General features: G+C 29.4%; 1 protein-coding gene across 4 annotated transcripts in view; it reads left to right on the top strand.

Annotated features, from left to right (window-relative positions):
• The window catches only part of LOC148233727 (zwei Ig domain protein zig-8-like), a 130619-nt gene that overhangs the window by 54915 nt on the left and 58131 nt on the right, over positions 1–17573 (top strand). For all 4 annotated transcript variants that reach the window (XM_088188564.1, XM_088188563.1, XM_088188567.1 and 1 more), the window contains exon 3: positions 5293–5450. In XM_088188564.1, the coding sequence (XP_088044690.1) occupies positions 5293–5450 (158 nt within the window). The remainder of the gene's footprint in view (positions 1–5292; positions 5451–17573) is intronic.

Raw genomic sequence — 17573 nt, 5'->3', positions numbered from 1 at the left:
TTGACCACGAAGAACGACCTGGTGGAAGGAAAAGAAGTCTTTGGCGCGACGCCCACGACGAGTGGCGTTCCGCAGATACGCTTTGATAAATGTCCGAATTTCAGATAACGTTCTAGACAAACTTTATGTGCAAACGACGTATTATTCGAGGAAGAAGAGAGGAAGAAAAAAAACGAGAAACGAATATTAGAATTTATCTTCTTCGGGCGAAGCGGCGAGGCATTGTTACGGTCCGAAATGCGAAGAGAGAAATGTTTGCGTATATCCATCAAAACGTTCGTCAAAATTGTACGTAAAATTATGCAAGATACAACAAAAGTCGAGCTATAAGTAATACTTGATATATTACAGAATAGGTATTGTGCTTTATTTTTTTATATATATGTATCTTATATATTTATTTTGACGTACGTGTAATAAAATGTAAATTAAGTAAATAAAAATCGAATTTAAAATATAATAAAAGAAGCATGTGTATGATTTATATTTTAAATTAATATTACAGAATATTGAGTAACTAGTTCTAGTCATTTTAAAATCAAACAAGCTACACAGTGCTATATATTATATGTACAATATAAAAAATCATACATATAAACAACTTAATGGGCACACGGTTTACTATGCACATTTATTTAGGAGGCGCATACCTTCGGCGACGCGCTGTATAAAAGCTGTGCGTTTTAGTGTTGTCGCCTTAAAGCTAAACAGCTTTTCTTGAAAAGCAGCCTTGTGGTAGTTTAAAGAAACGTTATTTTATATGGCGAACGCTCGCTACAAATATAATAAGAAAACGCTAATATTTTGTAGAACGGCAATGCTTTATATTAAATAATTTATTACACAAAGCAAATAATGATATAATATTTTTATTTTAAATATTAATTTATTAATTCACGCTGCATTACTAAAATCTAAGTTACATTTTCCGTAACTTCAAGATTAATTAATGAGGACTTTAATGAAGTCTTACTTTTCATAGTGTTGACCTCATAAAATATTTTTTAACAGATTAGTGCTTTAAAGACATTTTTTTAGTGATCAGGATCACGTTACGTATAACGTATAACGAAGTTAAGAAATATTGTTCTTACGTCAAATTAGTAGTAAATAATTTGTGCGATTTTCTTCATTTTTTATAATGATACCAATTTTTTATATGGTTTTAACACTTGTCATTGAAGTATGTTTAGAATTATATTTAAACAAATTGTGCAAATGATTTTATTTCTAATAAATATAATATCTAATATAAATATGTTATCCTTTATATATTGATGTTTATTTATAAAAACGGTTTATTTAAGCAACAATTATGAGTAATGAAATTAAATTACATCCTTTTTATTTGACGTAAAGTATAATGTGAAATTATACGTTAATTTAATTTTATTATTTTGTGGTAATAATGCAGAAATTAGTTTGTACAGAATTAATTTATATATTCATCAAAAATATAGATTTTTTCTTTGCGTTGCAAAAAACGGCGTTTTAACGATATGCCCTAAGGACCATAAAACAAAAACTATGACGAAAGTAATTAATACTTAAACACGATATTGTAAAAAAATTATCTATAAATAATATTAGGTAGTGAAACAAATGGCATTATTGCTGGAACTATACAACCTAGAAAAAAAAAGCATAACTAAACAGATAGAATAGTATAATAATATTTTTTTCTTCATAAAAACAAAACTAGCTTTAATTATTTTATTATGTTAGGAACCGAGGGACATTAGTATTGCTGTTATTTTACACTTTCAATGACCGTATGTTGGTATAGAAATTTATTTTAAATAAAAATTCTGAAGTTTCATTTTATTTTCACTATTTCTTGAAGTAGCACTTCGCTTTCGACTTGGAATACACCAAAGTTTAGCTTGAACATTAACTTACATTAAATAGTCAAAGATGAAATACAGGAATAAATAGTTTCCATTTCGATCGCAAGCACTAGTCTAGCCAAGCAGTCACGTTGAATATTCAAGAGTTCATCGTAATATTATTTGAGACGAAGAATATTACGACGATTTAAAGTAACGAAGCACATAGGACATTTGTATTTAATGTATGAATTAATTTTGTTTTAATTTTAAAAAAAAGTACTGAATTTAAAATCAGTGAGTATTTTTACATACACATTCAATCTTTATGGTGAAAATCTTATTGACATAATGACTCACTATTATTAATTCAGATGTGCTACTTGATTCATTTAATAAAATACATGTTTTTAAGAATCACCAAGAAAATTATAAAAATATGGCCTCATACTTTGTATCTAAAGAAATTGATTTTGCTGTTAAAAGAAAATCTTTAAATGACAAATAATTAATTAAAAAATGGTATTTCTCAATTAAATACACCCATACCTCGCTTTACGGCCTAGATACGTTCCACGAAAATTGGCCGCTAAGTGAAAAGCCGTATAACGAATCAATTATTCTAATACAAATTCATACAAATTCAATGGGATCGGTTCCAAATTTGTTAAATATGTAACATGGTTTATCATTTAAAATGCATTTTATCTTTTTATTTCATTTAAATCAAAAATACATACATAACAAGTACATACATTTGTACATAAAATAATAACATACTCCAAAAACCAACAATAATCCATAAACAAAAATGAAACAACTTCACGTTACATAAAATATGTGTATGAATACATACATAATTTTTTTTTAAATGGCTTTAATCTGAATACGATGAAGAAATGGTAACCTGCAGATCACTGTCGTTCTCATTTTTTGCTGGTAAGGATGGGCCTGGCTTAAAAAAATTGTCCAACGTTGTTTGTCTTGCCTTTTTGTCTCTTTCGTTCTTCAGTGATTAATAACAGCTAATGGCTGAGTTAATTCCTCGAGAAACTTTAGCGCTACGTTCGACGTCAGGATCGTTTTCAAGGAAGATGTTTATTCCTTGTTCGAAATAGGAAAAAGCTTTTGACAAATTTTTTGATGTTAGCTGTTTGGATACAACAGGCTCTGTCTCTTCATCAAATGCCGGTTCTGCTTGCAATTGAATGAGTTCCTTATATGAAAGGGGTTCCCTATCAGCTTCAAGTAGATCAAGCACATCACGTTCGTTCAAACCTTCAAAGTCGAGATCATGTGCTAGATCCAAAATGTTTTGCCTACTTTCAGGAAGGCAATTAACTTCTGCATCAGTACTTTTTACACATTCTGGCCATTTTTTTCCAAACATGGTTCATTGTTGTTACTTTTAATTCCTTCCATGATTCACTGATGCTGTCAACAGCATCCTTGATGTTATAGTTTTTCTAAAATGTTTTAATTGAAGATTTACCATCGGTTTCCCTTATAAGTTGTCGGAAAGTTCGGCGTAGGTAAAATGCCTTAAAAGTGGCTATTGCACCCTGATCCATTGGTTGTATCAGAGCTGTTGTATTTTTCGGAAGGTACTCAATCATGACATCTTCAGATAGTTCGGATAAATTAGTAGGATGCCCTGGTGCATTATCCAAAATTAGCAAAGCCTTGTTGCTTAAGTTATTGTCTCTCAAATATTTTTTCACTTCTGTGCAAAAGTGATTTTTTAACCAATCCTCTAAAGTAGCTTTAGTCATCCAAGCTTTCTTGTTGGATCTCCATATGACGGGTAATTGATTTTTATTTAGTCCTTTAAGAGGCCTTGGATTTTCGGACAAATATATTAAAAGTGGTTTTAGCTTAAAATCACCCGCGGCATTTGCACCAAGTAGCAAAGTTAATCGTTCTTTAGACACCTTATAACCAGGCGCAGATTTTTCGGTTTTTGAAATGTACGTGCAATCAGGCATTCGCTTCCAATAAAGCCCTGTTTCGTCTACGTTAAACACTTGTTTAGGTTTATGACCACCTCTTTCAATAATTCCCTTTAAAATGTTGGGATATTCCTTAGATGCGGCCTCATCGGCGCTAGCTGCTTCATCTTATATTTTAAAATTATGCAAATTAAATCTATTTTTAATTTTTTTTAAAAATCGACTTCGAAAAAAATTTTTTTTGCCGTTATAGCGAAACATTTTAGGCCGTAAATCAAAAACGTGCCTTAATTGAAGAGGGCCGTTATAGCGAAAGGCCGTATAAAGAGCGGCCGTATATCGAGGTATGGGTGTATTTTATTGGGATATATATTTATTTTGGGATGTATATTTTGCTATCAGAATTTATTCAAAGATAAAAATAAACTATTAAATGTTAAATAAAAGTTTTCAGCACATACACCCACGTTAAAAATAACTTTTAATTCACACTCTCCTATGAGAATTTCGCTTGTCATTAAGATTTTTTTTCTAAACACGCATGGTAGATGTCTTTCCACAGGCTAATTTCACAAGAAAAAAAAAACACTTAGTGTTCTTAATTTGTTACATGCCACATGATGACGGGACGCGTAAATGAAGCGTATATTTCTCGCGGCGCCAGTTTCATTTTTTTATAAAACAAACATTTTTGAGTGAAGAGTTAAAAAAATAAGATCGTATATTAAAGTTTATCGGCATTTAATGCTGGATATCGGAAGCAGTAGCTGTGTTAATTCGTCGTAAAGAAGGTTTTATGTCGGCTACTAGATCACGGTGGCACCTTAAAGAGAGCGAGGGCCAATAAATATGTGAACAAGAAAATCCATTACTACAATTATGTGAACTACTAAGAAAAACTTTAGAGGGGACGATAAAAGTTTTATAAGGTTTTATATTTAAAAATAGGAGTCGATCAGATGTGAAACGCAATTCGATATTTTATTGTTATATCCGTAGTAATATTGCACGAAATTGAGCTATCAATCGGTCCGTTAAGCTTTGGAAAGTGGTTTTAAAAGAGTTTCTAACAGTTTTTTTTATTATGAGCGGTGCTAAAATGTGGTATGATAATTATTATATTAATTTAAATTCAATTGGATCTAAGTCTATAACTTTTAAGATAGTAAACAATTTGTGAATATTAAAATCTAATTATATTTATATTAGCAATATATATACAATTCTCTCTCGGTATTTATTATTTCGAAACAAGATATCTAGATTCTGTGCCGCGATGCGAAAAATTCGGCATTTTCGAGCACAGATGCGCGGAAAAAAGGATAGGGGCGAAAGAGGAGAAAGCCTGTCGTGGACCGCAGACGGGAAATGATGCAATTTATAGATGGAAGAGGGTGGTTTCCGGAGGCCTGTGCCTGCACCGGAAGCGGGGAGTGTTTGCTACTCTTTTCCACGACAGATTTCCGATGGTTGTTCAAATCTTCTATTAAGTTAAATTCTTATTTCGTCTTTCGCAGGATATTCGTGGAATCAATCTTCGAGAGACGGCATGGTCAACGGACTGGGACTCAAAACGACGCCGGAGTATGACAACTCGACGCCAGTAGACGTCTCTGTGATGCTGGGACAGCCTGTGTATCTAACGTGCACAGTGAGATACCTGGGTGATAAATGGGTAAGCATTTTATCGACTTATTAATATATGTTTGTATTATAAAACGGTCACAGATATTTTAAAATAGGTTAGAAAAAGTTCATTTAGAACTATAGATTATTCGCTATTTAGTTCATTATCATTAGCAATTATTCTCCACTGTATCAAATATGACGTGCTTCACGAATTATGTTGCGAATGCACTTCATTCTTGAGTTTGATAAAGTAAATCATTAATTGCTATTGGGGATTCTTTTAAGTGTTTCTAGTGAACTAAATATTGGGTCCTTATCTCTATATTATTTTTAAATCTTGTTTCTTGCGATTAGGTTTTTAGGTTAAGTTAGAGTTGAAGCATTGAAAGTATCAAAATATGTTTTTTTAGTGACAAAGTCTAGATGTTAATAATATGCATCAATTTAAAAGACTTGGGAATGCTCTTTGATTGGGTCTGATTTCTTATGTTTCAAGAGGACATAACTAAAAAAAATATCTTTTTGGAGGATGTGTCATAAAGAATCTGTCATTTGAATATTGTTAAAACTTCTTAGCTAAAAGTATATTAAAATATGCATTGATAATCTGGTCCTCTAACAATACAGTTGGCTTAAGAATAATCTTGATGAGGATTGCTTATTAAATATTAGTAGCAGTTTAAGCAGCAATGTTAAGAAATTGTGTTTTTAAATTACCGTTTCACGTTAATTAATAACTGATAAGAAGTCCAAGCGTCACACTTTAAAATTATACCCATGCAAATGCCTCACTATTTGTAAATCTCGACAGGAAATTCCCGAGAGTTAAGATTATACTTATCGGTAAAATCATAGCGAAAAACAATTTTTGAAATATATTGGTATATATCATACGACACATATGTTACTTTAATTACAAAAAACGCAATTTTAATTTTATATACATATACACAGAAAATCAATAATTTCTGCAGTGAATATTTATGCCGTTGAGAATACGTGCTCGCTTTCCGTTGATGTTGGCTTAACTGTGAGCAAAGATTTACAAAGCAAAAATTCTTTGCGTTAACTTTATTTATCAATTTTTACCGGATAAATATTATTGTCGTTTATTGGACTTGTAAAATATTTAAAAAAAATCCTAAAATTAAAAATAACCGATCAGTAAAGAGGATTTTGACAGCTTTTTCGTTTTAAATAATTACCCTAATATTTTAGAGTAAGATAATAATTTTATGAAACTAAAAATGTTGTAGATTAAGGTATTATAATAACTTTGGTTAGGTATTTAATATTATTAAATTTATTACACCGAAAATCATGTAAATTTATTAACAAGTAAAAAACTTGTTAAATTAAAAATGGTTTCTGATTCAGTATCATAAAATTTTCACTGGAAATTTATTTCAGTTCACCTCTGTAAACATTTATAGTGTTATTTGTGATGAGTTGTGTTATTTCAGAAAACTTTTTCAGTAGAATAAGTCATGGTTTACTTATTTTGTTAGGAAGCATTGCTATTTATGTTTACAGCTTATAATCGATAGTAGTAATAGAAAAAGAGTATACTTTCGCACATAATTGGTTCCTGAAAATGTGTACGAATGTTGTACGAATGTAAATATAAGATGTCTAAGAGACACGTTTAAGTGGGGTTTGCGGGTGTTTCCTTTGAAAAGTTATCTAGAGTTAACTATTTTCCTCTATTATTTTTCTTTTCTTCATATAGTATTTTATAACATGCTATGTTTTTATTGATCGCCCCACGCACTTGAGATATGCGTTCTCCATTGGGATCACAATCTTTCATAATATTTAAAAAATTGTCAAGGTGCGTGAAGGCTTCATTAATATTTTTCATTGTTAAAGAGTTTTCTAAAATAAAGCTGTCTCATCTACATTAAATATTTGGCTAGAGGAATATTCTACATCTTCAATAGTTTTGGATAATTAGGAAATAAATTCTTTTGCAGGATCCTTATCCGCATCAGCCGATTCTTTAGTAAATTTATTATTACGAAAAGAATACCTCATTTTAAAATTGTAAAACCAGCCGTTACTTGCTTGAAAAACCGTGTTGAAATATTTTTTTAATCTATCCTTCTAATCTTTGTGCAAACTAAGAGCTTTTGCTTGAATAATTGAAATACTCAGAGAGACATAATTTTGATGTTGGTCATCGATCTACGATGACAAAGATTTTCCATTTCATCCATGTTTTTTTTTTGCTGTGTTTTTTTGGAAACATATCATTAAAGATTGTGGAAATATATCTTTATTTTCCACAATTTTATACGTATTCTTTAATTATATTTTTATTTTGCAAAATTGAACATATCGTAGACCTGTTTGTATCATACGAATGTCCGATTGAAGCAAAAGATTCACCGCTATCAGAACGTTTTTTTAAAAAAATTTTAAAAAATTGTTTTTTTTTTCAAATGTGCGAAATAGCGAATTGTGCAAAAGTCGAACGTTCGAAAGTCGAGGGCCACCTGTACAACTTTATTTAATACATGATTTTTCAGTTATAAATGAGTTTCGAGTATTTATTAATTATTAAAATACTGAAGCTACGAATATCATTATTAATGCACGTAATTGCTATGAATTTACATTGAAATTACAGAGAAAGAGCAGATTATAGTATTCAATGGAAACGTTTGGTTCAATCCTATTCAAACTCAGTATGCTTGTATTATATGAAAGTGCAGTACTAGTAGATAGATATTCTTAGATATTATACTTACGCGTTATAAGATCGACAGAGTAATATTGGTCTTATATCATATTTATGACACATAAAATACGGCTTTGAGCATATATGTTTTTTATTATATAATACAATCTCAAGCTAAGCCGGATAATAATATTTTTGTTATTCAATACATATTGAAATATTATTAGCTAATATTATATAACATAAAATCACAATGTATTATATACAAAATACGAAAAATAAATGAGAGATAGACTTTAATAATAATATATTAGAGATCTATTATTTTATTAAAAACGATAGGTTGAAACAATAATATCAATGACTATATATAGATTTTTGTCGAAAAAGCTTATGTAAGGATTACGTATTATGTAAAATGATTTTAAAGGCAAAATAAGTATATTACACTTAGTACCTATTAGTAATATTCGCTTTCTTTAAGTATTAAAATTTATTTTTTACAACGCCTATCGAGAAAATGTTAAAAATATAATGTGGGTTTAAAAAGGGTAAATCAATAAAAAAAATTAGACAGATTAAAAAAATTCATTCATGGTTAGCAATGAGCTGAATAAAAAGTGAAGAAATTCTCACCTAGGCTATGGTAGTATTAGTTGGCGTATAGATAGTCATAATATTATATAGTTCAATAGTACGTTTGTAGACTGCTGTCAAATACATTCGTAAGGGCAACGTCACAAATGAGCGCGGACAAATGGGCGTGGGTCAAAAGAGCGCTGCAGTATAAGCGCTGCGTCATAAAAGCGTTTACCAAAGTAGCGCTGTAACAAAATAGCGTGCGTCAAATGCGCAGACAGCCATATGAGCGTTTGACAAAAGAGAGCACGTCATAAGAGCGCAAAAATACTTGGAGAAAATCAAGTAATGAATATTTTAGGAATTAGGTATACAAAATATATTTAAATTGTGAGAAATTTCAAAAAATAAAAATTCACGAGATATAAGCGGTAAAATTAGTATTTTATGTGATAGAGCGTAATGACGATTAAAATTATTAGTCAATAAAAACATTATTATTTATTAATTATTACGTACATACTCAAGTATGGCTCCCCATCCCCATACGTACGATATACATATATTTTTATTAAAATGAAACGCTGGTTTTGAATTTATCATTAGATTTGTTCTGTAATGTTTCATTAAATTGACAAATAATTGTCGACTCGACTAGCAATAAATGCGTACAGTTATAGGGCAGGTATATTAATTATATGCGATAAATAAAATATAATATTCAATTTTCACAGCATCGCAGCTGGTTTTTGGGGTCCTTCGGCTTAAGAAATTGATGGAAGGAACACGAAATTCACAAAAAAATAGTTTAATCGTAATCGCGAAAAATTTAGGTCTCTAGTAATAACACATTAAAACTAAATATCAGACTAATAAAAGAATCATAAAGATTCACCAATTACTACTTTAAGTCTTATTATCGTAAACATAATTTAAATTTTAATTTTAGTATTTAAAAAATCGTAAGTAACTCCCTTTTTGATAATTATACAATATGATTAAATTGAATTCGGCAAAATTAATGTTTTAACTATAATTAGATTTTAATAATATTTTTCATATAAATAAAGTTGAAATCATCGACATTATACTTTTGAAGGTCAACAGCAACAACAACACAAGGTGACCTTTGTGTCACTCTTGCATTAAAATAAATTGAATGAGAGATAGATTTTCTAAAAATAAACAAACAACTTGCATTAAAATAATTCGAATTAGAGATAAATATTTTAAAACTAGACAAATGCAATCTGAGGTGAATGACACTTCGTATTTTTAATGAAGCATAACCTTGAATTGTCTGGATGCATCTAGAAATATTAAAAAAAAACACCAGTAGCTACGCGACCTCGGTCGTAAACGGCCGAATAAATTCTTTTGTTACATTTTTATCGAATAAGTGTTCTCGTTCATATTTTTTTTATAATAATATCCGTTTCGATGTTTTTAATTATAAAGTGATAGTGTAATTTAGTGTATGTGTTAGAATTAAGTAGTGTATAATTAAAATTAGTGTTTGTTACTATGCAAGGCACGCGATGTGCATCCGACGCGATGCGACGCGTTCTTCCCCCGCCGGCCTCGCGGGGTAAGGGACGCCGATTGACGCCGATATTTACAATTCTATGCATCATGCGGTTTACTAGGTAATGTCTTTCTAATTTTATGTCTAACCCTTTGTGCTACTAACTCGAGTATTCCAAGCGTTGCACTCAAAACTTGAAATGCATTTCTTGGCTTTGTGCTCGAGCTAATTTTGCCAATTTCAATTTATTAATGGTCGAAAAACTTGTGGTAAACACATTTTAGTAATACTAGCTGTCGGTACCTCACTATCGTGAGGTACCGATAGCTAGCGAGTGTGCGAATACCGGACCCTCAACTTTTTGGGTTTTAAATATAATTTTTGCTTCGTTCTGATTTTTAAAAATATTTTTTAAAATTAAATGGTTCAAATTGGACATTACTATTTAGAATTTTCAATGATAGACAAAATAGTTCAATCTATAAAAAACTACTTAACATTTTTAATTCATTTGAAAACAGGTTTACAACTTGACTAAATATTTCCAGAAGAAAACATTTTATATTATTTATTAGATTTACAACGTTAGATTTTATCGTTATATTGAAACTTAGATATTTAATGATAAATCTAAATATTGTATATCATTTATGAATAGGTTTAAAACTTGGCTAGATAATAATAAATTAAAAATTGTACTATGAAATTTCAATACAGCGAAGCTCACGGAACCAATGAATAAATTTTGGTATACTGAAAATTCGTTATATTGAACGTAAGGAAGATGATATATTTTATTTTTAATTATCACATTACTACAACATCAAAATAACCTCTTATAAGGTTGACAGATAGTTTTTTGCCCATTTTTAGGGATACTGTATGAAACAATAAAATTTGTGAAAAAAATGTTTTATAAAAAAAGTTTGAGGGTCAGCGAAACACCTGTAATGTCGCTTTTGAACACATCTGTCACACACCACGTCAAGAACGAACTGAATTTGGAGAAATATTGTGTAAAGTTGCAACGTCATTCTTAAATTCGGATCAAAATATTTCGTTATACAGAGATCAGTCTTCGTTATAATGAAAACATTTTGTATGCAAGTTTTTCGGGGACAAATTAAAGATTCGTTATACTGGAAATTTTGTTATTTCGGTATTCGTTACAAAGAGATTTCTTTGTAATATTTTTTTAAATAGGTTTGTAACTTTACTAAATATTATTAAAACTAAAAATATCAAAATGTTTTCAACATAAAAAATAATATTAAAACGTAACATTTTGTATCATTTAAAAGTATATTTACAGTTTAATAAATAATAATAATAATAAATAGCATCGGTTACACATCCGCTCAAAAATATTACTGATATGATAAAATATTTTGTTACACCTTACTAACGCTACAACACAATCGATCATATATAGTTAGTGCAATGTGAGTGCTTATAAGTCATTGATTGTGTTTTAGCGTATTTTATGTGTTTGAGTGCCAGTTTTACCGCTGCATAACACAATTATATCATAAATTTAAATTTTCGTAATAAAAAAGTTTTTTGGTGACACCATAAGTTACTGTATAATTTAAAAAAAATATTTCTATGTTTTATGTGTAAATATAAAAGTCAGTTTTTAATTACATTTACTAATGAGAAAGAAACAATAAACTAAAGATATCAAGCACCTAATCTGTTACTTTAGACCAAAAGTGCGTTTTAAAAATATTAATAATTTTGAAACCTTTGTCTTTTTTGATTAAAAAATATTTCGATTTACATATTTTTTAAAGTAAATGTTTTTCTGCGCAGCATTATATATTTTAATAATTAATGAGTGTAAAAAGTTTTCACTATATTTAAAATTAATAATAAACTAATGATATTTAAAATCTATAATAAATTAATAATATTTAAAATCCATAATAAAATAAAAAATATTTTTAATGTTGAAAAAAATATTTTGAATAAATCTTGAAATTTTACTCTGAAACTTTTAATTTAAAAAATATTTAAATTAGTGTTATACATTTTTGTGTAGTTTACTTTCAAAGGCGTCAGTAAGAGGGATTTTTGCAATACCGTGCGCTTAGTAGTTGGTTGGTAATGAATAGTACTTATTTTGAAACTTTGCCCCTTTTTATTTAAAATATTTTTAAAGCAAAGTTTTAAAAATTCTCTAAAAACTAAAACTTTAAATTGCCAACGTTTGCCAAAATTTAGGTACATATTTTTTCTGTATAGAGAAGCTAATACATATCCACATTATTTATATTATATTTTAAATCTATAAACTAAAAAAATATTTTAAAAAACATTTTTTTTTGTATTTGATGATTTTTATACATATTTTAATAAATTTTATACAATTTAAATCGTTAAAATAAATTTCGCTCGTTAAAATCAATTTCGCTCGTTAAAATCAATTTAGTTCGTTCTCAAGCGCGGGACTTCCCAAATTTGCTTTGACAGTTCATCTGTCACTCTGGCAAGAAATATGTTATAATCGCGGCATTTTTGTTACAAAGTGACAATTGAAGATGATTCAAGTGATGCAGCATTTGAAATTATAGACAAAACTATAAATTGCGGGTGTGCCAGTAAGCGTTTAGTTATAAATGAATAATATAACACGGTTATTCTAACAAAATTACTATTGACTTTCCAGGATCTAATATTAAAATACAAACAGCGGTGATTTGGCAATTAAAGGTATACATACCGAAGTTAATTAAACATATTACAATGCTAGTAATAATAAAAAATATATGACATATTGTGACAATTTTGTAGAAGATGAAAAGATGCCAATCTACGTGTTTAATCCTCTACAGTACATCCATCAATTGTGTTCTTTGGTTGTCGTTTAAATTTAATTTATGGATTATATTAGTAGTAATAATGTGTTCAATGTTTACTCTTGATAGGAGTCTTATTGTTTTTTAATTATTTTTCAGAAGGAATGATGGAACAATTTGATGACCTATATGGCTACAACGTAGAATTGGTATATATAAACAAAGAGTTAATCTTCTCACGTTGAAGTCACTGTCAGCAAGTATTATCTTTTTATAAAGAACATACTACATAAGTTTGATGTAACTGAATATCTTAAATTTGGCTATTCAGAAAGAGGAATGATGGCACAGAACAAAAATTGTACCTATTCTGCCACATCGGAATTAAAAATAACCCACTCTTAGATATTTTGGCTATCGATTATTCCAGGTATGCAATCACATATTTATAATCATTGTAAAATGTCGTTTATTAGATAACATCCAAGAAACTACACATTTATAAGCTGTCCGACAGCGCCGATTTGATCGACATTAACTTTCAATCCTCACATACTAAGGATATATTACACGTTCATGTTTAAAACATAACTGGTTAATTTAAAATTCTTAAAATCTAACGTATATATGTATTAAATCGGAAAGCAATGATAATGTTTTTGTAAAATAAAAGTAAAACTCACTTTTCGGCCTCGGAGCCCGGCGACGGGATTTCAAAACTTGAAGATTTCATTACAAAGATTGTTTTATGATTGTTTATCTAATTTAATCAATGTATTCTTCTTATCTTCAACACATTATGTATATATTTAATTTTCATAGTTATAACACACCTAGTTAATTTGCAATCCGATTATTTATAAAAGTAAAAACTCACTTTTAGGCCTCGGAGCCCGTCGCCGGGAATTCATAATTTGAAAATTTCATTACGAAGATTATTTTATGATTGTTTATCTAGTTTAATCAATGTATTCTTCTAATCCTCAACACATTATGTATATATTTCATTTTTATTCAGTCAAATGACGAATTAATGAAAATTATTGTCGCGTAACAAAATTTTATTATTAAATAATAATTATTTAAAAGTGTTGTCACGGTACTGTCTATTTGAATTTGAATGCTTATTTTTCATTGGTCGAAGCTATTTGAATATTTGAATGCTTATTTTTGATTGGTCGAAACAACAGAACGCATTACCGGCGGCTCGAAAATCAATCGGAACAAATTCAATTTTAATTTTTAATATTATTTATTATTATAATTAAATATATTTCCTTTGTTTACGTGTATTGTTACACACTGTTAATACAAAGCGATACGATTTACAGAGTAGATAATTGAACGGAGAATGTTTCGTTTAAAGTTATGCGCGTCCGGAAGCGGAAGCGGCTTAGAACAATTATATATAAGATTCAATTTTTAACTAATGCAAATTACTCAATAAGAGTGTAAGTTTATTGTAAAATTTTTAATCGGAACATGGCCGGAGCGAGCCGTGTTAAGACCACATAACGCTTACTTGACAGTTTTACGTCGTCAATTATTCCTGTTAAACTGATTTTTTCCTTCAATGGGTATCTATATTTTTATGATATGGGATGAAACGGGACTATATGCTCTAATTGTGCATAATTCTTACTTAATATTGTGTGTCTATTATCAAATAAAAACGATTAGAAAAAAAGAGCGAGATGCAAGCAGAGCTCGTTATCTCGCTCGCACTATTCAAATCAGCGATTGACAACTATCGACATTTTTAGCCCCAACTCAAATAATAATACGTAGTCTCTATTTAATTATTTATAAATACATATATTGATTTACTTTTACAAATTATCCATATAATTACGAATGACGATATAATAATGGAAGTGACGATCAATTTGATATTAACCGTGTTATTATTACTGTGACAGTAATAGTAGTAGGAATGATATCTAACCACTTAAAACAAGATGGATTATGCCAATATTTGTTTCAAATAATAAATCTTAAATATTATGACAATTAATTGGTTTGGTGCGCCAAGTAAATATTGTCAGCCTAATATAATAATATGTACCTCTGCACCAAGAGATCCATTTACTGTCCAGATACCCAGAGACCCGAAACTATAGAATAATATATCGATTTATAAAAACACTAATCAATTTACTAAGAGAGATTAGCATAATAGTTTATTATTATTATTTTTAACCAAATAAAAATATTGTTTCTGAAATAAGTTTAAGTATATATGGTCCCCTTTTAAAATTGTAAATTCACCAATTTTTTTTATATAATTTTCATTTTAATTTTTAATTTCATTTATTTTATACACTTTCTGGATTGATAGTGCAGCAAGAGCATTTAGTATGCTAAGACTATTTCTACCAATATTAAATCTTGTACAAGTTTCAACTTTTAGAATTATCTTTTAATGTAATCATTTTTTTATGATAAATTTAATTCTTTTTTTAAAAACTGTTTTAGTAAATTCCTAAATATTTTGGTATGTCCAAATATGGTTTTAATTTCAAATATCATTAGGGAATAACAGTATTTTCATATTTCCAAGGTATCGGGTTTTGTAATAAAAAATTACAATTTTTTTCTTCCACTGAAATTAATGTATAATTGTCAATTGGTCTTTTTAGGAGATCTGCTCTTTTCATTGAGCATTGTTTCAAAATGTTGTAGTGCTTGTTTTGCAAAAAAATGAATTATTCGATTTTAGTGATTATTTTTAGTATTTTTCTTAAAAACCACAAGATTTTATGTCTATTTTTATCTTCCAAATTATAATATCTAAGAATATTGGGGCGATATTCAAAGCTAGTTATGGATAAATTATGTGGGTATTTTGTCATATATTGTAAATTTTACAGTATTATTTATAGTAATCTTAATCTCACTAATGTATATGGTATGTATGGAGATGGGCAGCCATACTTTCGTATGTACGTAATGATTAATAAATAATAATGTTTTCATTTACTAATCATTTTAATCGTCATTATGCTCTGGCACATAAAATACTAACTTTACCGCCTATATTTCGTGAATTTTATATTCCTAATTCCTAAAATATTCATTAATTGATATTCTCCAAGTATTTTTGCGCTCTTATGACGTGCTCTCTTTTTTAAAGCGCTCATATGTCTCTCTGCGCATTTAACGCACGCTATTTTGTTACAGCGCTACTTTGGTAAACGCTCTTATGACGCAGCGCTTATATGACCGCGCTCATTTGACGCACGCTTTTTTGACCGGCTGCCATTCGTAAGCATTGGCAATGTACCCAAAATCTAATTGAAATGTAAATAATTACCAGGCTTTAAAAAATAAATTTAATTATTCATTATTATCGCATATTACGGCATCCAGATAGCAACGTCTTATACATAAGAATTTAAGCATGTGTCGGCTCTATATTGAAATTCACCACACTTATGAGCCCAGATAGGCAATTATATATTAAAGACGCTGCTAAGGACACCCGCCTTGCGGTCTAGCATCCGTATTCTACTCGCACGGCATAACCCAGTGTCCATGTTTTGATTATACAATTATTTGGCAGACTGCCGTGACACACAGTCATAGCAGTAGAGGAGCACAAATAAGACCGGTTCGTGCTCTCGACTTTCGCCCGGTCCAAATCCTTACAAATCCTGCCCTGTAGTGTGCAGCACACGTACCACTTGTGTCCGATGGGGCCGGAAATAAACGGATTTCTGTTTTCGGTCCGGTGTTCCTTCGGACACTAATCTTTAAAAGGAAGCTACCGATTCTAAGGTTTATTTCGTGCGAATGTGAATCGAAACAAGGGTGACCTAACATAGCGACTCTTTATTCTATGTACATACATATTTAATAGAAATGGCGGGGCCACATTTAAAATATTACATTATCTTACTGAAAATGACCAAAGCCTTCATATTTTTTTATGTTTTTTTTATTATTTATTTAGTATTATATATAAAGTGTAAATAATTTTATTGAATTTGTAAGGACCGAATCAGATAAATATTGCTGAACGAATTAATTGTTTTCAACATGTATTCAATGGTTAAGTTAATATGGTATTAAAAATATTTAAAATCTAGATTAAGCTAGAACAAAATAAGTAAAAATTACCCATAAAGTCGTCCAAAAAAAGTTGTTTGCTTGCAGAAGGCAATCTTTTTAACTACAGACCAACACTAAGACTTTACTGTACAATTAAATTAAGGTTGAAATAGCGTAGTTTGTATGGTCTTGATTGTTAATCTAAATGCAGTGGGTTCGAGCCACGGTAGCATACTCAAATTTTTATTTATAAAAATGCGCTCTTTTATTTAAAAAAACTCAGCCCTAGTTGCACATAAAATTGATTATAAATTATAATACACATAACAGGTTATAATTGCTTATATAAATGTCACCGATTCTCAGAATAAAAATTCAGGTGGTTTTTATATTTACTTGTAGGTATTCATGTCTGATTGACTTACCTAGTTGGTACAGATTCACTCTGTTGTAACGCATTGGACTTGCGTGTTGTAAGGTTAAAATAAAAAAAATCAATTTATCTTACTTGAATGTTAAATTTTTTTTAAACACTTA

This window comes from Plectrocnemia conspersa, unplaced genomic scaffold (genome assembly GCF_051122295.1).
Source record: "Plectrocnemia conspersa isolate PC_06_02 unplaced genomic scaffold, ASM5112229v1 ptg000007l, whole genome shotgun sequence".
NCBI lineage: Eukaryota > Metazoa > Arthropoda > Insecta > Trichoptera > Polycentropodidae > Plectrocnemia > Plectrocnemia conspersa.
The sequence above is the reverse complement of the archived record's forward strand: the minus strand, read 5'-3'. Positions and strand labels throughout refer to the sequence as shown.